Genomic DNA, 25,970 nt, shown 5'->3' on the forward strand with positions numbered 1-25,970 from the left:
TCTCATGTGTGCAAATGCCTTCTCTGGTATAAAAGTAATGATAACAAACTTTTCAGCTGTATACTAAAAATGTTATTTCATGGGAACCAGCAGTTAGCATAGTGGCTATGTCACTGGACTCCCACATAGTCGATCACGGTTCATGTCCCGGACCCGGTGGCTTAAAACTCACGCCGGGCACGTGTGCGTGCGTGCCCAAGATCCCGAGAGGAGAACAGAGGAGAAGGGATTGCAGCGTGACCATCCCCTCTGGGGGGTGATTTCTCACTTTCTGTCTCTCTGTCTCTCTGTCTGTCTGGCGAACGCATGCGCCCTATAGCGAAAAACTCTCCAAAAAAAAAAAAAAGTTATTTCATACAAGTTATAATTTAATAAAAGCTGATCTAAAAAGTAATGTTTTTTACTTTTCCATATTGATTTTATTTACTATTAAATCAAGATAAGAATATTTATTCATATTGTGGTTAGCAAAAATAAAAGACAGTCTATCTCTACCCAAAATTGAAGTTTCCATAAAGGATATTTTACATTAAATCTTCTAATGGTTAAAAACAAACTAAATAAAACAAAACAAGGAAAAGCACCAACTATTTATGTATTTGTTTAACTTTTCATTGCAGAATAATTTCATGCTTACAAAACAGGGGACAAAATTAATACAAAAAATTTTCATATACCTTTCACCTAGCTCCTCCTAATGTTTCATTATCACACCATAATACATAGTAGAAAAACCAGAAATGTAGTATTGATGTGGGTTCCTCAAACATTAGTGGGAAATATATATTACAAAAAAATCCATGCATGGACTTCAAAGTTTTTGCACCAAAATAAACTCATATTTTAATTGCATTTTCTCCATGCACTTTTTGAAGTTTCCTTGTATTAATTCTATTAAATTGTGTTAATTGTCTCACTGATAGTCTTTCTCTAGTGTATAAGATATTTCATTTCATTGTCATGTCTTCTTAATCTCCTTTTAGCTGGGACACCTCCTCAATTTCTCTTTTTCTCTCATAACTGCTGTAATTTGAGTTTCCCCACTAAAACTTAGGTTGAAATTTGCTTCCATTGCAGCAATGTTGGGAGGTGAGCCCAGGGCATGAGGTCTAGGACATGGGGGTAAGTCCTTCATGAATAGATCAAGAACATCTTTCAAAAGGGAGCAAATTCTCCATAATTAATTCCCAAGAAAGCAGGTGGCTGTGAAGAAAGCTGGCGCCCACAGGCACCCCACTACTTTCCACCATGGAATAAAGTAGCACATAGTCTCCATTGGGGACAATTGGGTGCCAGTCCCATACACTTGAACTTTCCACGCTATAGAATCGTAAGCCAAATAAACCTCTCTTCTTTAAAAGTCTCAGGCATTTTGTTCTAGCCACATTAAATGGACTAAATCAATGACCTTGATACTTTTTTTAAAAAATTTATTTATTGATTGATTGATTGACTGCATTTGACCAGAGAGGGACAAAGAGAAAGAGAGAGAGAAAGTGAGAAAGCAAGCAGCCAGATCCGGGACTTGAACTGCAGTCGGCCATATGGGAGTCCAGTGCCCTTAATCACCACACCACCTGCTGGCCTCGATACTTTTGATGAGCACTGGCCAGTTATTTGGTAGAATAACATTCAACTGGGGTGATTCTAATGATTTCTTATAATTAAAATTCACACATTTTTAGAAATACCACCTCTATGATATTATGCCTCCTTAGAACACACTGTACAAGGATACAGAATGTTAATATGACTGAGTATGGGTGAGATTAACTTGGATCATGCTGTGAAGGTACTGTTTGCCAGGTTTAGCCAATATGGTAGTAGTTTCCCTGTTATAATTAATAATAAGTCTTTTGTGGGGAGATACTTTGAGGCTATGCATGCATCTTGCTTCTCATTACATTTCATCTACTAATTTTGTCACTGATGGCATTCTTATTACTATAAAGTTTGTGAATGAGCATTTTTTCCTTTTTTTAGAATTATTTTATATAACTTTATTTGTTTGTTTATTTATTTATTTATTTTTAATTTGATCAGAGAGGGTCAGAGTAAGAGTGAGAGAGAGAAGAGATGGGGGAGGGGGAGAGAGAGAGAAAGTGAGAAAACAAGTCACCAGGTCCAGGACTGGAACCTTGGTCAGCTATGTGGGACTCCAGTGCCCTTAACCACCATGCCACATGCCAGCTCCAGCCAATTAGTATTTTTCTATGTTAATGATACATGTGATATTTCTTAATTAGAATTATGCTATCAGTTAGAATTTCCCTTCTCCATGCTTTTACGAAGTCAATTATTTAAATTGGTACAAACTTTATGCTTTTATTTAATTGTATAGATTACAATCCATTACTAGAGTGTATTTTATTTATTCATTTTCTCATATCATCTTAGATTAGAATACTAGAGGTTACTTTAAATTGGTTCTGTATCAGTGTTCTTAACAAGGATGAATTTCAAATAGGCTTTGAATTTCTTTAGTCATACAGTCTCTTTTGTATGAAAATATATTTTTCATGAAATTTATAAAAACATCTATAACTCTAACAAGTTCCAAAATTATTATTCTTATCTATAATACAAACATTCTGACTTCTATATTAGAAGGTTGATAATTATAGATGATATCAGAAAGTTAAAAAAAAGTCTCTAATTTCTTAGCATTTAGCAGAGGATACCGGCAACTCTAAGAGGACTGAGATTTTTCTACTGTACTCATTCAGACAGTCCTTGTGCCCAAAATAGACCTTGCACATAATACACAATAGATCAGTATTTATAACATGAGATGTGGCCCATGACTGAATCACTTTCATAGGAAGTCAACCGCGTTACAAAATAATAAATCTATGGGGTCGGTATTTTGTATTTTTGCATTCTACTAGGTGTGTTGTAGTATCTTACTGTTTTAATTTATAATTCCTTACTTACATATGTTATTGAGCATTTTTTTCATACATTTGTTTACCATCTCTGTATATCATTTTTAATGAAGTAAAGACTTTAATGAAGTAAAGTCTTTTCCCTATTTTTAACTGGATTGTTTATTTTATTGTTAAATTTTGAGATTTTTGTGTATTTTGAGTACCAATCCTTTAGTGCATGTTTTACAATTTTTAAAACTACAGTAAGATATGGGATAGCAGTTAGTGTAATGGCTATGTCACTGGACTCCCATGTAGTCGACCACAGTTCAAGTCCCAGGCCTGGTGGCTTAAACTCACGCTGGGCGCGTGTGCATGTGTGCCCAAGATCCCAAGAGAAGAATGGAGGAGAAGGGATTGCAGCCTGGCCACCCCCACCCCCCCCCGGTGTGTGTGTGTGTGTGTGATTTCTTGCTTTCTGTCTCTCTGTCTCTCCAAAAAAAATATAGTAAGATATAATAATAAGATCCTAGCAAAGGCTTACATATATATCACAAACCTCTTGTTCAGAACAGCAGAAGTATGTGAACAATCTAAGAACAGGCAATGTTGTTTTAGAATGTACTCATATCTGGACCAGCAGATGGCATAATGGCTATGTCACTGAACTTCCATGAGTCCACTACAGTTCGAGTCTCAGACCCAGTGGCTTAACTCATGCCAGGTGTGTGTGTGTATGTGTGTGTGCCCAAGATCCCAAGAGGAGAACGGAGGAAGAGGCACTGTGGTATGGCCATCCCCCCTGGGGGGGGGTGATTTCTCACTTTCTGTCTCTCTGTCTCTGTCTTTCTGGTGAGCACATGTGCCCTATAGCAAAAAACTTTCCCCCCAAAAAAGAAGAATATACTTATATCCACATATCCATTTATTTCTTCTTTAAAATTGATACTTAGAGAAACTTTAAGATCTATAAGATAGAAAGAGTTGAAAATGAAAGGAGATAGAAGGCAACTGGCTAGTCTCCTTAGTCCACAAAGGAGTGGGAGACGGGCAGAAGGTATCCCTCCCTTTTTAGGAAGTCACATCAAAATAATCAGGGGCCTGATCAACCTAGTCTCTTGACCCCCAAGCCCCCATATAAATGTGCTAACTTAGATTTAGTGAAGCTTTTTCTGGGTTCAAACCCCCAAATTTGCATGCCAGTTACCTATAGAACTTTACTGCATACATTTGTGTGCACAGTCATCACTATGATTAGAAAATATGGCTCTGAAAAAGATTAAACATATTTGTGTTTAAGGCAAAGTTGCCAAATGATTTTTATAGGAAACCCCTGCTCTTTTCTCTGTCTCCCCTCCCCCCCAAATCACTAGAAGAACAACTTTTTGCTGTGAGTTTTCTTCTACAGCTTCTTTCTGAACCCATCTGATATTGCAAGAAAGCCTCTGTGTCTGTAGGCACTTGAACACTTTACGGAAAACCCAATTTTCCTAGCCTTGAATTTCCATGGGGCAGTTTTACTGCTCCTGTCTCTTCCTTCCTCTCATCTTACCTGGTCAGTGATATTTGAAGGAGGGTAAAGAGCATCTCAGATCTGTGGTTTAAATCTGCTGGTGTACAGTAGGGTGGCTGGGGTCGGGAAAGGAGAGGAAGGGACTCAGTCTTCTGTCTGCTGTGCCTAAAGCTCAGGTCAGATCTGCTTGACCTAGAAGGGGAATCCTGGCATCATGTGCATGGAGGGGAATGAGGGCTGGGAGTAAGCCTGTCTAATTTGGATAAGGTTTCTAAACCCAGCACTGTTGACATTTAGGGCTGAGATTTCACAGTTCTATATCGTGCAGGGCTGCCCTATGTCTGCAGGAGTTGTAGCAGCATCGCTGGCCTGTCCCATGAGTGGCAGTTAACACACGAGGTCTGCTCTCCTCCACCCACCTGACAAACAATGTTTCCAGACATTAACGAATGTCTCCAGCATGGGGGAGGAGGACAGAGGCTAGGACAAATGACCATTACTTGAGAACCCCTGGTTTCAAATAATGAAAATCTCACAGCTATACGTGAAGTCATGTGCAAGTCAACTCTTGTCCATAATAAAACCATTTTATTCTCCACCTGTGGTTTCCATGTCTATCCTTCAGTTTCTTAAAATCTTGGAAAGGGAAGGGGAGGGCTAGTATCATTGCCTATCTTATACCCACATTAATTATTTCAGAAGCAATGATATTATAAACTTTTAAAAATTATTTTGTCTCCTGTATTTCTATTCTCTGTCCCATTAATTTTGGAATAATTTGGTATTTGAGACGAGTCTCAGTTTATTATCTAATTTGTTTATTAAAGTTAACATCAAAAGTCCCTTAGACTGTTATAAAATTTTAAATGCAGTGTTTTGTTTATTCTTTCACACTCTCCAAACTATACTTACTCTCTGGTGAATATATTATACCCCTTCCTACTTGCCAACAGTTTCAACCTAGAAATATTTCACTTATACATGACCTTCAAAACACACACACACACACACACACACACACACACACACACACACAATATCTCAAAAGATCAAGTTTAACTCCTAGCTTCTTACTAAATCACAAAATCAATGAACATCTTGTTGAACCTTTCAATTTTATAAACTTGGAAACTAAGTCCCAGGAAAAGTCAGGAGCTATCTGTGGTCACAGAGCCAGCCAGTGGTAGCACTAGAATGAATGCCTCACCCTAAGTCCAAATGTCATACATTTATCAATTCATGAATGGATGACTACCGTCATCCACTCTTTTGTCTAAAGTGGTATAGCATTTATACGATAGTGCCTATAAAATCTTAATAATAGCATGCCTTTTATTGCTAAACATGTTTCTCCTAATTTTCCCACATGTTTATCTTTTCTCCTTGGCTTCCAGCATGCCTTTTATTGCTAAACATGTTTCTCCAAATTTTCCCACATGTTTATCTTTTCTCCTTGACTGCTTGTAGGTTCTTTGAGGGCAAGGGCAATATCAAACCTCTGTCACATTACTCAAAGAGTTTTCCATAGTTCTGAGTACCAGTTAAGAGCCTCGTAAGTCTCTACTGATTGACTTAGTGGTAGGAGAAAGCCCACCCAAGGCACAAAAAATGATGTTAAGTGAAAACAGTATCTCTAGAGGAATTTTAAACTTTTACCGAGTTTAGGAGGTAAAACTTGACATGAAAAGCTAAAATAGCTTACATACTTATGCATGTATATACAGCACTGTACAAAGCACATGACCTGTATTTACTCATTTAACACACTTAATATCCCTATTATTTCTCTCCTTGTACAGATAAGGAGACTGAAGCAAGCACAGAGAGGTCCAAGGTTATACTAATATCAAGTCCAAAAAAAAAGTTAATAGTCAAGAGTTGAAAACATTATATAATTCACAAACAATGATTCCATGTATACATCTGTTACCCAAACTAGAAATATGTTTTCTGTCTGGTCTTAATGACAAAAATTAGTGCTAATGAACAGATAAAAATGTGTTTGAACTTTCATACTCCTTTTCCATTTCATAGTGATAGGATATGACATATATATGTATATGCGCATGTATATATGTGTATATATACACATATATAACACACATATACATGTATATACACACATACGTAATTTTATAAATGTTATTAAAATTTTATGAATTTTTTCTTTTTAAATTTTCTTTTTAAATTTTTCCAGAGGGTGTGCATGCTCAATAGAGAGAGAGAGAGAGAGAGAAAGCACCCCCTATGGGGAATGGTTACGCTGCAATCCCTTCTCTTCCATTTCTTCTGTATCATACAGGGCTTTTGAACCTGCAGGTACATGGACCCCATGTTGGAATTTTGAGCCTAAAAGCATATGTGTCCCATGTTTTACAAGCCATTGGATTTTGTTTAAGCCACTGGGTCTGGGATTTGCACCACACAGTAGACCATGTGGGATCCAGCTGCCTTAACCACCAAGCCACTAGTTGGCTCTAAATTGGCACCTTAAAGAACAAAAGTGTATTTTGCAGATAGGTTTAAATGTTAGTATAAATAAAATCCATAATTCATGAAATTAAGAATTTGTTTTTACTCATAGTGTATGAAATCTAATTTTGAGAATGGGGAGAAAATACAGACATAAAAAACACAGATGCTCAAAGAAATTAAATTTAAAAAATCAAAAGCTGGGCTAAGTGGTGGCACAGTGGTAAGGGAACTGGACCCATATGATAAAGGTCCTGGGTTTATATCCCCAAACCTTCCTTAATATGCCAGGCACACATGTGCATTCCCATGACCCAGGCTGGCTAGGACTGGACTGTAGGGGGAGTTCTCTATTAGAGATGTCCCTACCTATCTCCCATCTTTCTCATGGAAGAAATAAATAAATAAATTTTAAAAACGTCAAGAGCTGAGAGACAATAGAATAGACTTAGGTAATGAATCTGCAAGATCAGTATGATATATATTTTATACATATTTATATTATCTCTCTCTATATAAATATATATAGAGAGATAGATAGATAAATAGATAGATATCACATATTATACAGATATATAGACAGTTGCTAGAGGGCATGTGCTACCACCAGAAAAAGATGGAGAGACAAACAGAGAGAGAAAGGGGAAAAGCACCCCCCAATGGGATGTAGCCAAGCTACATTTCTTCTCCATTTCTCTCTCCTTTTAGGACTTGAGGCACACACACACCCTGGAGCACTCTCCAGGATTTCAATCATGGTTGGCCATGTGGGATCCAGCTCCCTCAACCACTAGGCTATGGGGCTAGGTCCATAACATATGAAATGTACATATGAAATGTATAAAATAGCATTTACCACTTGCTCAGTTACAATTTAGAAATATATGGATTACATATTGTAAATTCTCTTCAATTGCTGTCAATTCAAAAGAAATTAAAAAAAAAAACAGTTTGAAGATGTCGACAACAATTCTTCTAAATCTGATTTAGGTTTATAAGAGAGAAATAAAGGTCAAATTTTAAGATTCCTTTGGCAACTCCCATAGAGCTCTGTGCCAACAATTGTGTGCTATATTACCTTCGGTCTTATAATGTTGAAAAAAATCACATTTGTTTAGAATCTCTAATAATAATCCAAACAGAATTAGCAAGCATAAATCATTCATCATCATCTTGGAATACAGAGCAATGCTGAAAGAACTATTTTCTCAGTCACGATTCAAATTAAAGCTACTGAACAAAGTCCTGACAGCTTTGATTATCCCCAGAGCAAAATTAAAATCACAATTTAGGTCAGAATCCCAGCTCATTATGACTTTAGAATTTGTGATTTTTTTCCTTGATGATGACAGAAAACTAGTTACTCAACCAAAGAAACGTTTGTTGCATTTTCCTTTATCTTTGCATTTCTGCAGCTTAAATATGTAGATCAATATTTATTTATCTATCTAGAGTGAGATTTTTGCTACAGGGTACCTGTGCTTGCCAAAGAGACCAAAAGCAAGAAATCGCTCCCCAAGAGGGAAGGCCATACCACAATCCCTTCTCCATTCTCTTCTTGGCGTTTTGGTCACGCATGCACGCATGCATGCATGCACACGTGCCAGGCTTGAGTTTAAGCCATTGGTTCCAGATTTGTACCGCAGTCAACTACGTGGGAGTCCAGCAATTTAACCTTTAAGCCATCTGCTGGTTCCATGTTGACTCTTGGACAAGGGGCTCCATTAGGAGCTCCACTACAGGTTTCAAAAGACAGTAACAAAATGAGAGAAGTGAACGAAAAGATCAAAACACTTCTAGAAAGGAGTTGCTACTCACAATGTTCATCAGAGTGAGGAGGTAGTTTTGGACATGCTCTTTGCCATGGAAACGGACCACAGAGTCATCCACTCCCAGCAGCACCTCGATGTTATAGTCGTTTTCCCCCGCGTGTCTACGGTGCCTTGTCGTTTTGTTCAGCTGCTGCTTGATGCTGCTGATGTAAAGCGCACCTAGACCATCAAGGCCTTCCAGATCTGACTCTGTCAAGAAACAAAAGGAACCCAGGTAGTTCAGTTTCCCCAATAGGACTTCTAGTAAGTTCTTAGAAAAAAGAATTTTCTGGGGTGCACTTTCACCGGAATCCGCATCACTCAGACGCCACTCAGTTTATTCCTTACACGATATGCACATGCATAGGGTCAAACAGACCTTTAAATTCAACAGTGAACAGCAACACTGAGGGGAAAGCATATCACTGCACAGCAGCCTTGTGCCAGTGGAATGCTCCATGAGGACAAGGGTGGTTTGATCCTCCTGGCTGCACCCCCCAAGCAAAGCAAAAACTGTGGGATAGAGAATCTTGTAGATCAAGTACTTATTAAATAAATGAGATTAGTAATCAAAGTCGTGTGTCAGTATGTTTGTTTACAGTGGTTAGTTACTATAATCACGGAATGTAGAATTTGTACAGAAATTTAAATTGTTCTTTCTAGTTGCTTAATTAAAAATCAGATTATGGCCTAGCAACACCACAGCACCCAGCAGTACCATTATCAGTCACCAGAGATTAATTTATTTCCTCTTAGTACGGTTCTCTAGAGACTGCTGCTCAGAAGAGTAAATTTATTGGGTACACCCCAATACTATAGGTTTCTGCATTCATACTGCTATCTTCAGGAAAGTAGTTGCTATATGTCTCAATCAGTGAGATACCAAGCAAGAAGTCAGTCAAAAAATGATCTATAGCTAAGGAAAAATAAAAATGTAAACCATTTCTTATTGTATGTACCTGAAGGAATTTTTTAGTTGTTCGAAACGTCATGGCATATTTTTTCTATGATTTTCTATGCAAAAAATACATCATGACTTTTCAGACAGTCCAATAATTTTTTTACTTTACAAAGAGACATTACATGCACAGATACATACACAAGTATACATTTGTATCTGTATCTACATGAAAAGAAAGAGTAAGAGCGACATCCTCTAACAACCTAGATTATCTGCCTTAAGGTGACATATTTGGTGAAGAAATATTTCGGTGAATTAAAATATAAACCTGTCATTTGGATACTAAAATTAAAGAGATGATTCAAGCCTGTTGGTACAAAAAGTGAAAAAAATATTCACCTCCATTTTAACTATATAAAACTCAGAAAGGCTTTTATGTTATAAACTGCCTTAATGTCTAAAACAACCACATACTAAAAACAAGGTTGACAGACCCAACTCTGACTCATGCTTTACATGGGGGTTTATTTAATGCTGTACTGGGGCCTATAAGCCATGTGAATCAGCATCTGACATTAATGAATAGGTATTTTCCTCTCCACCTTTGTGGTTTTAATAAAGTTGAGGGGAAAGGAAAATAAAAGGTGTCTCTTGGCCAGGAAACTGGACAACCAAGCCCTAGCCACATGGGATTAGAAGTAGTGGAAGTACAGATCCCACTCACACCCTTCCTCCCTTTAAAAAATATGTAATCAACACTTTCCCCTGCAAGTGTGGGCAGAAGCTCTGAATATGACTACTCAGGTTTGAAAGCCATACTGTAATTCGCTCTGACCCAAGCCCAACTGCCAGCTCATTAGCTGGGAATTTTCTCCTTGCCAAGGAATCACATTGACTCCATAATACATAAATAACTCACCATCATCCACATCAAACAGAAAGCTTTCCTCAAAAGTTGTTTTCAAGAACTATAAACCTGCAATGAGCGCTGAGACTACACCTGTACACAGCTTCACTATTCAACCTCAAGTCCGTGCACGCACTTGAGAACATGAAAATTTGTGAGAGCTGGTTATGCAAATAGGAAATTCATTCATGAGCTCTCGGTTCTAAAAGTGGCTCCTTTGAGCATAACTGTCAGAGACAGCATGCAATGGAAATATACCAGCAGCGTCACAGTGTCATTAAGTCCAATGCTTGACTGACAAAGGCTGAATCCTTACTTTAGAAAGATAGTTCTTTCTGTTCTAGCACACCTGTTGGTTTGGCCTTTGCATCCAGCCTTAAATGGGTTGTACCGCAAGAAGAGGGAGAATCATTTTTTTGTTTGTTTGTTTGTTTGTTTGTTTGTTGTTTTTTGGGTTTTTTTAATTGAATAAGAAACCTAGAAAGGAAGGAAGCCTTTTTAAAATCAAGAATACATTCGTCCCTGGTTTTCCCCTGTGCTTTCCAATGTTCTCTTCCACGATTCCCAAAGTGGGCAATGTCAAAGACTGGCACTTTCTACTTACCCACGTTACTATAATTACACACAGCTCTGAGGCTCTGAAGCATTTTCACTTCTAATAAATGTCTTCATATGCCTACTTTGTAATGTAAGGACCAGGGAGTTAGTAGCATGGTCTTTGTTAATAGCATGGTTTACAAATTTTGGTAAGTAATACATCCTAACTGTAATTTTTACTTAAGAGGTCTAACTTCTTTGACACTCTGTTTCCTGATCTGTAAAATGAGATATTGTTGCAGAGTTACTATGATGATATGAATGAATGCTGTGTAACGCTGCACAGTGCTTAGACAGAAATTCTCTACAAATCGCATTTACTGCTGCCACTTAGAATGATGATTTTTCCACTGAGAGAAGCCTTTATTTTTTAAAGTTTTCTCCATTTTATGTACATCAAATCATATAGTTAGAGACATTATATCACAGGGATGAACAAATTTGGAGCTAGTAAAGGAAAATATGAACTGCTAATAACCTTAGGAAGCATGAGGGTAACAGTATCAGCTACAAAACAGGAGGAGAGAAGAATCTGGAATGTTTACTTTCGGTTAAAATTGAAATTAAACACAGGCTTGTTTAGTAGTTTAAAAACATAATACAAAATTGGGAAGAACCAGCTACAGACGTACTCATCTTTCTTTACCACACATTTACTGAGTATCACACATAAACTCGGGAATGGAGAAACCCATGCCCTATCCCTCTAGGTGTTAATCCTGGGAACTGCCAAATTGTACTAGATTTACATTAGAATGGAGTTGAATTTGTATCGTGTAGTAACATACAATTATGTAGGCTCGAATAACTTTTACAATGGCTAGGTTAGGGAGACCTGATCAGGTAGCAGAACACGCCTTTTTATAACAGCTCATACCTTTCTAAAATTTTACAATTCAAAAGATGACACACTGACAAAATCTTAGATGCCTCTGTATCTAATTTTATCATTTTCTCCAGATACACACCTCTCCGCATCCACCCTCCCCATGCACACAAGCCCTGCCATAGATAATAGGAACAAGAACTGTGAAGAGAGACTACAATGCTAATCATGTCCAAAGGCTCTCTGAAAGATCTGTTTAAAGCTTAGGAGGAATGAAAAAATCACATAGAAGATATTAGATAAATTCAGGAAGTGAAAGCAGAATGACACTTTGTATCAGGTGTTGAAAATTATGGATCGCGGGGCTGGCGATGGCATGGTGGTGAAGGTACTGGATCCAACAGGGTTGAATGTGTGGTTCGGGACCCAGCTCTGCTGCTTGAAAAACACACCAGGTGCTTGTGTGTGTACATACCAAATCCTGAGGAGAATGGAGGAAAAGGGACTGTGGCATGGCCATCCCCCCAACGGGGTGATTTCTCACTGCCCCCTCCCTCTCTTTCTCTCTCTGTGTTCCTCTCTGGCAAGTGCATGTACCCTATGCCAAAATTAAAAAACAAACAAAAAAATTAAAAATAGAAAATTATGGATTGCTGGTGGCATCCTGTTGGCATCCTGCCATGTAAGCGCTAAGGTGACTTGAATAGCAGTGGCTGACTTGGGGAGAAGAACTGATTGAAGTCTGTACTAACAAAACTAGTAGAGAAACAGAAAATTCAGGATAGGAAGAGCTTCCTAACATGCCTGTTCTCAACTGAATATTAAAAAGAGATAAAAAATAAAAAAGGCCCAGTAATAGGTGTGTGGAGCTACTATTTCCATGCTTCAAACCAGAAAAGTGAGGGACCAGCAGGTAGTGTAATGGCTATGTTGCTGAACTCCCATGTAGTCGACCACGGTTCAAGTCCTGGACCTGGTGGCTTAAACTCACACTAGGTGCATGTGTGTGCGTGCCCAAGATCCCAAGGAAAATGGAGGAGAAGGGACCGCAGCGTGTCCATCCCCCCTGGGGGGGTGATTTCTTGATTTCTGCCTCTCTGTCTCTCTCTGTCTTTCTGGCAAGCACACACGACCTGTAGCAAAAAACTAAAAAAAAAAAAAAAAAAAAAAAAACCCCCAAAAAAAAAAAAAAAAAAACCAGAAAAGTGATACTGAGAGTCAGAGCACTTTTTAAGCTTGACAGAAATATCAAAGACCAAAACATCTTAGTGCTTAAAGTGAGCTTTCTTTTTACAAACATTCTAGAGGACATTAAGCCTTAAAACTTATCTTAGGGGTCACTGATAAGCATTAATTAATATTTTGGAAAATATTTTATTGTATCCTTTTGTGCATCCCTTTTTTCCCAATTGCTGAGTATGAATTTACATGAAAAAATAATTTACTATAAAGTCTATTTAATTGGAATAAATTTGGGAGATACATAGGTAACCAATGAAGTCAAAATAGTAGTTATTCTTCATGTTAAATATAGTTATTTTTTAGTGTTCAATATAGGATGGTTAGTGTTACATCAGAATTCTGAACTTTAATTAAACAACGTAGAATATAACTTGCATTGCTGGTTTTAAACATTTAGGCTGGAGACATTTTTAGAATGAAATATGGCATGTTTATACGTCTAATCATATTTACAAAATTCGTAAAGTAAGATGGTGAAATTGTTCCCCATCCCAGAAAAAATTTGTTCTGAAAAAAGGCAGGAGTCAAATGTAAGATTGGAATGGGACAAGTTTTGATCAAGTTCTAAATCTAATATAGATACATTTGAAGTTGGAATGCAATCTTTCTGTTTGTTTTTGTAGAGGTGTGTGTCTTAGGATGTTTGTGCTTGCTGGAAAGAGAACAATAGAGACAGTGAGAAGGAAAATGCAACATCGCCCACTCCCAGGGGGGGATGGACATACCATAATCCCTTCTCCCCCATTCTCTCAGGGTCTTGGAGATGCACACACATGTTCCCGGTGTGAGTTTCAAACTACCAGATCCAAGACTCAAACCACAGTTGGACATGTGGGAGTTTGGCAATGTAACTGCTATGCCATCTGCCAGTCCCTGAAGCAATCTTAAGCATAATATGATAGAGGCTGTGATAGAATTACCTACCCAATATTCATTCCCTCTTTCCTGAGGAGTAGAAAGTCAAGGTTACATGAAGTGCCAAGGCGTCCAGCTAAAAGACATTCCCAAATTTCCCTGTGTCTAGGATTACATGTGACTAAGGATAAGTCAACGAGATCAGAGCAGAAGTATGAGAGGATGACAAAACGTTTGTGGAAAATGGAATTAGAATGTGAGATTATTTTGGTCTAAAAGCAAATGTGAAATCCATACATGGTTATTTCCCTGGTATGCATTTTTTATAAACTTTTGCAGGCCTCTTATGTTGCTTACATCTTAGTGGTTTATATGGAGGGCGTACATTGGCTTATATGGAAGGATTCCAAGATGGTGATTCATTCTGATATATATGGCCCTTTGGCTCTCCACCCAACATTCCTTTCTGCTCCCTAGAATGTAGACAGATACCAGGATCTCTATGAGGTGACCTTAGAATGAGGCTGAGGTGACCTTAGAATGAGGCCATGAGGTGAGTATGTGATGGTAGATACAAAAGAGAAGTCTGACTCCCTAGAGACTGTGGAGCTACCATCCCACCCTGGGTTACCCAACACTGCACCTTATTACATACTAGAGATAATACATCCATCATGTTTAGACCACCATTCTCACGTGTGTTCTGTAACCTGTCACCAAATCTAGTCTCAACATACCATATTGATAATATTTAATTTTGTTAACTAGGTTCTAGCACTCCTACTCCCTATGAGAATGCAAGTTTATTTTCTTTTTTTTTTTTTTTTTTTGCCATAGGACAAGTGCACTCACTAGAGAGACAGAGAGAAACAGAGAGGGAATATGAAGAAATCACCCCCACAGAGAAACAGAGAGGGAAAGTGAGAAATCACCCCCACAGAGGGTATGGCCACACTACAGTCCCATCTCCATTCTCCTCATGGAATTTTGAGCATGCATGCACATGTACCTGGTGTGATTTTCAAGTTGTCAGGTCAAAGACTTGAACTGTGGCTGACCATGTGGGAATCTAGTGCCTTAACTAGCACACCATCTGCTTGCCCCTAATTTTCATATTAATAAGGGAATGATAAAGCAAGATTCACTTTACCTAAGAATTTCACAGCTTTCTTTGTAATATACATACTTTAGAAAATGGGGTAGAATCATGTTTTGCAGTAGAAATCATTGTTTTTTGCAGTAGAAATAAACAGAGTCAGTAATTAGTGTGAATTGACAACCCTTGGAATGGGAGAATGTTTTTGTATATTATACCTCAGACAAGGGACTGATAACCAGAATATGCAGGGAACTCAAGCAGCTTACACAAAAACAAAACAAAAAAGATCAACCCAATTAAAGATGGGAAAATGAGTTGAACAAACAATCCTCTAAGAAAGACATACAAACAGCCAAAAAGGATATGAAAAAATGCTCAACATCCCTCATCATAAGGGAGATGCAAATCAAAACCATAATGAGATACCACCTAAACCTAATCAGATAGCTAAGATTAAAAAAAAAAAAAAAGTGCTGATGAGGCTGTGGTGAAAAGGGAACTCTCCTACACTGTTGGTGGGAATGTACCCTAAAAGGATACATTATCAGCATGGCCATACATACGGGACACCAATCTACAGACATATAAAGTGTTCCCATGAAAAGCAGCTGCATCCTTCACCAACTAGTAAATTCCATAATGAAAGTTCAAAGAGGAACTATATTCAGGCCAATTTATGATGTCAACTCAGAAGTTTCACTAAGTAACTGCTGCTACTTTTTTTAAGCTATTACCATTGAATAGTTTCCATGAGTTCTTTTCCCCCAAAATTTCTAATTCTAAAATACATGAATTTGCTTTTGTTTTTATTGACTAATTTAAGGGATAACATATGGCCTTTTTTCCCCCTCACAGGAAAATTCTAAGCACAAAACAATTTTTTTCCTGCTTTGAGTTTGTGAATATTAGCAAACAAAATAAAAAGTCACCACAATGACCATAACATAAACTTTGACTTTCAGTAAGAATTTTCTATTTATCGGTTAGAATATTTTTAGCAACAACAAAAAAAGAAAATACAGAGTATCTTAGGCAATAAGGAAATATTTCAGTTCTTACAACAAGAGATCCAGAGATAGTTTGATTCTTTGGTTAATCCATCAGAAGATCATCGAAGAATATTTCTTTTCATCTTTCCATATCTCGACTTTCTTGATGTACAAACTTTGTCTTCAAATTATACAAACTTTGTCTTCAAATTAGCTTCTCTTATTATTTCAGAATAGCTCTAGCAATTCCAATATCAAAGCCAGGTCTAACAAACTGTACCTCCCAGCATGGTTTTCTTCGGGACAGATAAAAATATTTTTTAAAAGGCTTGTGGTGCTTTTTTTGTTAATGTTTTTGCCATAATGTCCATGCATATACTCAGAGAGGCAGTGAGTGGGAAAGTGAAAAATCACTTCCTGCGGGGTAGCCATACCACAATCCCTTCTCCTCCATTCTCCTCCTACAACCTTGGGCTTAGGTGAACACACACACACACACACACACACACACACACACACACACACTCTCACACATACACATACACATACACACACACACAAACCTGACAAAGAGTTTGTTCAAGCCACTGGTTCCAGGACTCGAACTATGGTTGGCCATGTGGGAGTCTGGTGCCTTAATCACCACACCCCTGCTGGTCCCAGCTTCTGGTACATTTAACTGTTTCAATGACCAGAACTGAAGCATATGCTATGCACATGATTTACCCACAGATAAAAACAATGGCACCCCATATTTGTCTTAGACTAACCTAGTGGCTTGCTTTCTCACTTTCCCGTTCTCTCTCTCTCTGTTTGGTCAAATTTAAAAATAAATAACAACAACAAATAAAATTAAATAAATTTTAAAAAGCCTCCTCTGAAGCACACTGAAGCACATGTTTTAGAAAAGCGCGAGTGTGTAAATAATTCAGATGTTCTATTCAAAAAGATGAAGGGTAAGGTCTTAAAAGGTGGAAATGGATATTGTAGAGGTGGCTCACTTTGCTGAATTTTCCTAACAGTCTATATTATTCCATCTTAGTTTGTATTATTGCATTTTGTGTTTAATTTCTCCATTCTAATCTAGTTACCTAGAGATCACTTCTGTATTCTTTTATGGTCATTTGAAAAGTACAATCCTTCATTCAAATAGTAGTACATTCTCATCACTGTGGCTTGCTCAATTCAACCATATTTTGAACGGCATTTCACTGAAATATTTGGTCTAGGTGAGGTTGTTGGATCAAATAGAGAATTCACTGTTAAGTCCAAATTTAAGATAAATGACAAAAAGTTTTAAGTATATCCTGAATCTTCCATGGAACATACTTTCTACTAAAAACATATTCATTGTTCATTTGAGACACAAGCTTAATTGAGGCTGTCACATTTTTATTTGCTGAATCTCTGGCAACTCCTGGTATGGGAACTATCTGCAGGTAGTTTATGCAGTTATAGGAACTGCACCTTCCTCTCTCCTTTCTCCATTCCACTCCTCTCTTTTCAGCTGTAGCCATGGACACTGGCCCAGGCACAGCCAGGTAGTGACTCGAGTAATGGGTTACTAGAGGAGCAAGTGGCCCAAGTCATGCCAATGAAAGTAAGGCCTAGGATTTGTAGCTACTAGGAAAGAGAAGTCCTATCTACTAAGCCAGAAAATGGCAGAATTTTACAATGTGTGTACTTGGGGCTAGCATGGTGATCATTGCTGGTCTAAATTGAATGTAAGAAGAGGAAAGGGAGCCCAGCAGATGGTGTAGCCATTCCATCACTGGACTCCCACATGTCTGACTGCAACTTGAGTCCCGGATGTGGTGGTTTCAGGATCATGGGCACGTGTGTGTGTGCACCTAAGATCCTAGGAGGAGAATGGAGGAGAAAAGATTGTAGCAGCGTGGCCATCCCTCCTGGAGGGGGGATGAATTTTCACTTTCCCTCTCATTGTCTCTCTCTCTCTCTCTCACTTTTTCTGGTGAGTGCACACATCCCTAAAGCAAAAACCTCTAAAATTAAAACAAAAAAAAAAAAAGAGGAAAGGAGGCTCCTGATAGAATAGATCATGCCTATTTAGACAATTTTGAGTCTCCAAATCATAGTATTTTTTGCATTCAAATAAAATTAAAGCATTCCAAATGTGAAATTCCACTAAAGATACAAATTTTCTAAAATAAAACTATTCTAATCTAAGGAATAAAATATGCCAGAGGAGAGAAACTTTGTTATAGTTATATCTTATCCACATAAGCATGCTTATAATACTCTCCCCCACACTATTATTTAAATGGAAATTGCAAAAAAAAAAAAGGGGGGGAGATTTTTATAACATCCATGCTTTTTAAAACATGTGGAATACAGCTTTGATAGTTGTTTCAGTATTTTTTTCTGTTAATTTTAACATTTCTGCCAGTTCCAGGTTAGTTTCCTTGGATAGATTTTTCTTGTGATTATAAGATGCGTTTTCTTTGCATACCCAGGAATTTTTGATGAGAGATTCGACATATTGAATTTTACTTTTTTGGCTGCTGAGTATATCTGCATTACTATACATATTCTAGAAGGTTTGGGTCTCCACCTGGGATGCAACAAAATTGCTTGAAAATATTTTGTAGCTTTCAAGTCTTGCTTTAAAGATTTGGCAGGTTAGAGCAGTGCTCACCTGGAACTAATTATTCTCTACTCCTGAGGCCAAACACCTCCATCTACTCCCCACTGCTGTGTGATTCTCAAAATATCCTAGTCTGGCTGGTGAAAACAAATACTACTCCTAGACCCATAGGATACTGAGACGCACATAGAGAGGCACTGTCTCTCTAATCCTATCAGGATCTTAAGCTGTGCATAGTATCCATTCACGTGCTGACCTGAACCCAGGTGAATACCAGAGGGGGCCTCTAGAGATCGTGAGAGTTCCAGCTCCGTGCAGCGTGTGCCTCCCCGTACTCAGTCCTGTGAATGCTGGCCATATTCATCCATCTAGACTCTCAGCTCTGTCTTCTCAGCTCAGACTATGTCAGGCTCCACCTGGGTTCCACATCCTAAGACTCCGACTGGAAACCTTGGAAGCAAACTGGAGTAATCTCGAGGTCGACCTCTTTGTTTCTCTTTTCTCAGGATCACTGTCATTCATTGACTTGACAGCCCATGTTCTTACAAAGTGTTGTTTCACATATTAGACTGCCAGAAAAGTCATGACACATTTTTGCATATAAAAACAGAAAAATATGTCATGGCTTTTCTGACAACCCAGTGTTTTTGTCCAGCACTGATTGTTTAAAGCAGTAAGATAAATCCAGCCTCTTTTATTCCATCCTGGTTAGGAGTAGGAGTTCACTTATTTGGTTTTGCTGTGAATATATAGTAGCTTAGAATCTTGGAGTCAAGGGCATGTTAACTTTGTAACATGACTTAGAATTTTCAACAGCTGTCCAGTATTCCCTTAGTGACTTTTTTTCCAGAGGTTTTTGCTATAGCACATGTGCACTCACCAGAAAGACAGAGACAGAGAGACAGAAAGCAAGAAATCACCCCCCCCAAGGGGGGGATGGCTATGCCACAATCCCTTCTCCATTCTCCTCCCAGGACCTTGGGCACGCATGCATACATGCCCAGCATGAATTTAAGTTACCGGGTCCAGGACTTGAACCACGATCAAGTAAATGGCAGTCAGCAACATAGCCATTATGCCAACTGCTGGTCCCTCCCTAAGTGACTTTCTACACACATTTATTTGGACTTGTAGAAGTTAGGTAGTAGTGAAATGTTTAGCGTAAAATCCTTAACAATACACTTTCAATAAGAAGTTATATTTATATGAGAAATCAAATCCTAAATATGCCTTTGCCATACATAATATAATATGGAAGGGAGAAAAGTCTAAATTTGAGTGGCAACCTTGGTATATGTCCAACAAAAACAAAAATATCTATATGCGCTCACCCTTCCCTAAAACAACATGAACTTCTTTGTTCATTAAAAGCCATCTGACCCAAAAGGTACTGAAAATGCGTTTACAGAAACGGTCTTCTTAGGGGGAGAAAAAAAGGCTGCTTGTTAGCACAAATATGGAAGGAGTTCAAAAAATTAAAACCTTAGCAAACATAAGTATCGCTTTACAATCCAAAGAACACAATGTTTGAAAAAGCCACTGAAAATGTTTTGCACTGAGTCTTGGGGGGGAACTACAAACCAAGTTTTTAAAATCATATTTAGATGACAGCAAATTGAGGTAAACTGCACAAGTCATACTAAAAAGGTAAAAGCAAAAGGTAGGCCATCTCTTAAAATCAATAAGAGCAAAAATAAACAGGATGAAACCATGGGAACATACAGTTAGCGTAATGGCTATGTCGCTGGACTCCCACGTAGTCGACCGCGGTGCGCCTCCCAGACCCGGTGGCTTAAAACTCACGCCGGGTGCATGTGCGTGCGTACCCAAGATCCCAAGAGGAGAATGGAGGAGAAGGGATTGCAGCATGACCATCCCTCCTGGGGGGTGATTTCTTACTTTCTGTCTCTCTGTCTCTCTGTGTCTGGCGAGCGCATGCACCCTATAGCAAAAACCTCTCCAAAAAAAAAAAAAAAAAAAAAAGCCAGGATGAAGCCACTCATTCAAAAATAGGAATCATCTCATAATAAGGAAAGTGGCGCAAAGACGTGGTGTAGTCAGGTCCTATTATATTCAAATTAATCTTTCTAGATTATGAGATTTTTTTTCCCTTAGGTTTTTGCAATAAGGCATATGTGCTCCCCAGGGAGAGACAGAGAGTGGAAAAGTGAGTAACCCTCAGGGGTGATGGCTATGCCACAATGCCTTCTCCTCCATTCTCCTCTCAGGATTTTGGGCACACACGCACATATTCAAAGCATGACTTTCAAGATTCCAGGGGCCTGAGAATCGAACCATAATCAGCCAGTGTCTTCACCACCAAGCCAGCTGCTGGCTCCAATTTTTCTAGAATAGAAAGATCTTTTTTTGCATTTTTAGTCCATAACACCTAAACACACTGATCTATTCAATGCAAGCTGAGAAATGCAAGCTGAGAAGTGATGTATTTGCTAACATCCTGGATGTAGAGAAAACATTCTACCATTGTCATCAGAATCAACAAAAACCGGTATTTTCTTCAAATATCAAGAGGGAAACTCAGCCTACAGGTAGCAATTCTATTTTTTAAGACAATATGTGATTCCATTTCTCAACTCGTTCTATATGTAGGTTTGAAGATCTAAAAGACTGCTAATACATGGAGAATCATCACAAATAAAAATGATAGAATTACTATAATAGAAAAGGTTCATAATCTCTTTCTCTCCCACCCTCCCCCTTCCCTTTTTTTCTTCCTTCTCTCCCATTTCTTACTCTCCTCACCACTTCCTCTCTTTTATTCTTCTTCTTCTCCTTCCTTCCATCTATGTCCAAACATTTCTTGAGCACCTTTTTAGCTCAGAACTCAACCTATATCTCATGAACAAAATAAGAATAGGTGCAATTCCTGTCACTGAAAAGGTTACAGCTTAATATGAGAGGAGGATAAATAAACATACTTTAATACAAGTTTATAATTGAGTGCCATTGTTTGAGTGTCCCCACCAAAACTATATTGAAACTTGATTACCTGGCCTTTGAGCCACCCTTTCTCTGTTGGCTTAGGCCTGCTCCTATCTCTCAGGAATGTACTTTCACTTTTACTTAATAAACTACTTTTTCCTTTCATTATTGGTGTGCTCTGTTCAAGTCTTTGTCCGAAACACCAAGAACATGGATATCATCACAAAAGCCACCCCACAACATACACTGTGGTGAGCCAACCAGGAGTCTGCTTCTTTAGCCTACTCCAATCCCATAGCAAAGACTCATCTGTCCCAGTTGGAAACATGATGACACCACTGTAATGCAAATGACCATACAACAAGGACTTCAACCCCTTGGGAACTTGAGCTAAATCCTACTGTGAGTCATCCAACACCAACAACAGCCCTCTCAATGACACACTTCAGGACCATCTTACTGATCTGCCTCCGACCCCACTCTCTCACCTAGATCATATAGGGCAAGAGTTCCATGAACCCTGATAGATAGGGACAACACCCCTTTCCAACATGAGCAGGTACAGAATATGGACCATTCATCTTCAACTCCCCCAAAATATTTATGCATATCATGCCTCTCAGGGGGAAAATGAGGCAGAAAAAAGCTAGAAAATGGAAGCAGGTAAGGAGGCTGGAGCCCCTGCCTATGTGGCTAGATTTAAAAAAAAAAAAATCAGGGCAAAAAACTCCTTGCCAAGCATAATGTAGGTAGATTTCCAGTGGGAGATATCTAGCTAATTAAGTTACACTTGATATACCCAATGAGATAAATCAGTGGGTCCAGCCATATGTGATAGAGTCAGTGAGATGAGAACAATCAATGGGTCCAGCCAATGATCAACTGATATGACTTACCCATAGATCAAAAAATTATAAACCTTGCAGAATGTAACTTCCAGGGCCTTTGAGCCACTCTTTCTCTGTCCTCTCAGGCCCACTCCTACTTCTCAGGAGTCCATTTTCACTTTTACTTAATAAACTACCTTTCACAAAAAAAAAAAGAAGAAGAAGAGAAAAAGAAAAGAAACTTGATATCGGATGTGGCAGTATTAGGCAGAGGACCTAGTGAGTGCTGTTTAGCACAGAGTGTGGATTCCTCATGAATAAATTAGTGCCACCTCCCAGGAGGGAGGGAATTCTCACTGATTAGTTCCAATAAGAGGAAGTTTGTAAAAAAGCAGGCTGGCAGCTGGCACGTCTCTCCTCTGCACGCGCCCACTGGCATTTTCTCTTTACTGCCAATGAGGTCAAGCAGCACAGGGTTCTCAACAGAGTTAAGCAGATGCTAGCACCATGCTATTGGACTTTCCAGTTATCAGGATCATGAGCCAAATAAACTTCTTTTCTTTACTAATCACTCCTCTTAGGTATTCTGTCATAGCAGCTCTAAGTAGACTAAGATACTGAGGAAGTCCTAATCTTTGCCTGGAAGAACCTGAGAATGTTTCAACAGAGATGGTGACATCTGAGCTGGATTTTAAAAGACATACAGAAGTTAGCAGGTAGAGACATAGGAAGGGTCATTCCAGGCAATGAGCACAACAGGTGAGGAAGACCTGAAGGGATCGGATATATTGGGAAAAAAGAACTGTGATGAGGATGAGCAAAAAGTAAGTGGTTTGTGTTGAGAGGGGTGCTCACTAAAGGAGGCTGAAGAAAGATCACGAAGAATCTTTTTTTTTTTTTTTGAGAGATTTTCGCTATAGGGTGCGTGCGCTCGCCAGACAGAGAGAGAGAGACAGAGAGACAGAAAGCGAGAAATCACCCCCCAGGGGGGATGGTCACGCCACAATCCCTTCTCCTCCATTCTCCTCTCGGGATCTTGGGCACGCACGCACACGCACCTGGCGTGAGTTTTAAGCCACCGGGTCTGGGACGCGAATCATGGTCGACTACGTGGGAGTCCAGCGACATAGCCATTACGCTAACTGCTGGTTCCCACAAAGAATCTTAAATATTTTATAGACAGGCTCAGAAAGGCAGTTCTATGTCCTACCTGGTACCCTGGCATAAACATCAGTAATGCTTTCACTCACTCTCTCAAAAGTGTCCCAGTTTGAAGAATAAGTTACATGGTCACCCTACTGAGAGCTCTCTCCAAAATGCAAGTTCTAGAAGGCAGAGCTACATCTGTGTATTCTGTGTGTGTGCACTTATTTCTGGTGATGAAGGGGCTGCACTAGCATGGCTTCCATGATCTTTTTGCAGTGATCTTCTTCCTAAAGGGTCCTTTGCAAGATCCTGCGAACTTCACCAGCTGGCTGAGAATTACTGCAAGGTCTTCGCTTATATATAACTATTGGATTGTCAAAAAAAGGCATGACAGATTTCTTTTCTATTTTTCGGTGCAAAAATGCATCATGACTTTTCTGATGACCCAATTCAGCTGAAGGTGGATGGTCTGCCTTCTGTAACTGCTTCGTGTTGAAAAAGGGCATTGGCCCTACCTATTGGGATCATGGAACACTTGCCCTCTCTGACCTACCTGGGAGAGTGGGGTCAGGAGCAGTTGTGGAAACCAGAGGGGTGAACATGGTTATTTGGCAGTTATCACCCATTCAACATCCTTGGGATGTGCATCCCTGAGTGGCTAAAACCACAGTCCCCAGTGTGCTTGCAGTTCGATGAACTAATATTGACAACTGGAATTCAGAAATGGCAACCATGGCTGTGGAGAGAAGAGTTTCTGTAGCAGGGTCATAGGTCTAGTTGCTGGCTTTGTGAGCACTGAAAAGATGCTGTGGTTGCTGAGTAGTATCTTGTTTTCTTCTTCAGATAACAGCTTTGATGCCAAGTCATGGGAGGCAACATGTCCTTTGACATGACTTAATAGCAGCAACAGCACCTGCCTGGGTGGGCCTGTCTGCTGTATCCTTCTGAAGATTAGTCCTGGAGCCCAAACTTAGAAGCTGCTCATCCAATTCCTCCAAAATTGAATGTGCTCTTAATTATTTATGTTAAAACATTTCATGCTTAAAATAACTAGTGAGGTTTCAATTTCCTGGAATCAAATCTTGACATTATATGATAACTTATTTAACAAAGCAGTGCCTCAAGTCCATATAATAAGAGGGTCAGGCTGTTCAGTGACCTGGAAGATTCTTTCTTCCTTGTTAATTCCACTTCTGTGATTTTTCATTTGTGGAGTTTGCCTAGTAACTCTATTTTTCCCCCTGCATCCCTCAGGAGCTGCTTGCAATTCAGCCTCTAGCTTACTGTTCCATATAACATCATCAGAAAGATCATCTACTAACATACTTGCAGCATGAAGAAAGTGTGCCAAAAAGTAGAGGATGAGTGTGAATTCACACATTCATTTCACATTTTAGAGTCCCTATGCTGTACCAGGTGTGCTCAAGTAATATTTTACACACTCCGTGCCTGAGTCCAGGCATTTGTTTAGATAAAACATTCCTACAAGTACATTTATCTCAGTCTGGTTTGCAATTGAACAGTAAGTTTCATCCCTAGACCTGCGGATACTCCCCACTAACCCTCTCTATCCTGGGCTTCAGCCAGTGTAGATACTGAGTGGAAACAAGTCTTTGTCTATAGACATCATCTCCATTTCTAGCCCATTTTTTTTTCTTTTCTTTTCTTTTTTTTTTTTTTTTGAGAGGTTTTTTGCTATAGGGTGCATGCGGTCGCCAGACAGACAGAGAGAAACAGGAGACAGAAAGCGAGAAATCACCCCCCAGGGGGGATGGTCATGCTGCAATCCCTTCTCCTCCATTCTCCTCTCAGGATCTTGGGCACGCATGCACACGTGCCCAGTGTGAGTTCAAGCCACTGGGTCCGGGACTCAAACCGCAGTCGACTATGTGGGAGTCCAGTGATATAGCCATTACACTAACTGCTGGTCCCTAGCCCATTTTTCTTTCTTTAACAGAGTGAACATCACACATTTCACTGACTCAGATTTTCAACTCCACATGTCATCCCTCTCCACTGAGGTGTCCAGATGTCTCTTTAGAGGTTCCTTTGCAAGATCCTGTTCACCTCACCAGCTGGCTGTGAATGACTCCAAGGTCTTCTGTCTTATACAACAATTGGGTCATCAGAAAAGTCATGACATTTTTTTCTATGAGAAAATGCATTATTGCTTTTCCAATGACCTAACAGTTTCTTGGACAACTCATTCACTCATAGTTTTAATGCATTTTTTTATTCTAAGTTACATATCCTGAATCACAGGACCTTTACACATTGATGTCTTTTTATCACTATTCTCAAAGCATTAACTTATTTCAACATAATATACCCATTCAATAACCTTGCTCTACTTTTTTCCCTGAAGTAGTT

The 25,970-nt window shown here is 39.0% G+C and overlaps 1 protein-coding gene across 2 annotated transcripts in view; it reads right to left on the bottom strand.

Moving 5' to 3' along the window:
• ADAMTS3 (ADAM metallopeptidase with thrombospondin type 1 motif 3) overlaps positions 1-25,970 on the bottom strand; it is a 294,220-nt gene that overhangs the window by 69,698 nt on the left and 198,552 nt on the right. For both annotated transcript variants that reach the window (XM_027769729.1, XM_006142907.3), the window contains exon 5: positions 8,671-8,873. In XM_027769729.1, coding sequence (XP_027625530.1) covers positions 8,671-8,873 — 203 coding nt within the window. The remainder of the gene's footprint in view (positions 1-8,670; positions 8,874-25,970) is intronic.

Source organism: Tupaia chinensis, unplaced genomic scaffold (assembly GCF_000334495.1).
Source record: "Tupaia chinensis unplaced genomic scaffold, TupChi_1.0 Scaffold000086_1, whole genome shotgun sequence".
NCBI classification, from domain to species: domain Eukaryota; kingdom Metazoa; phylum Chordata; class Mammalia; order Scandentia; family Tupaiidae; genus Tupaia; species Tupaia belangeri.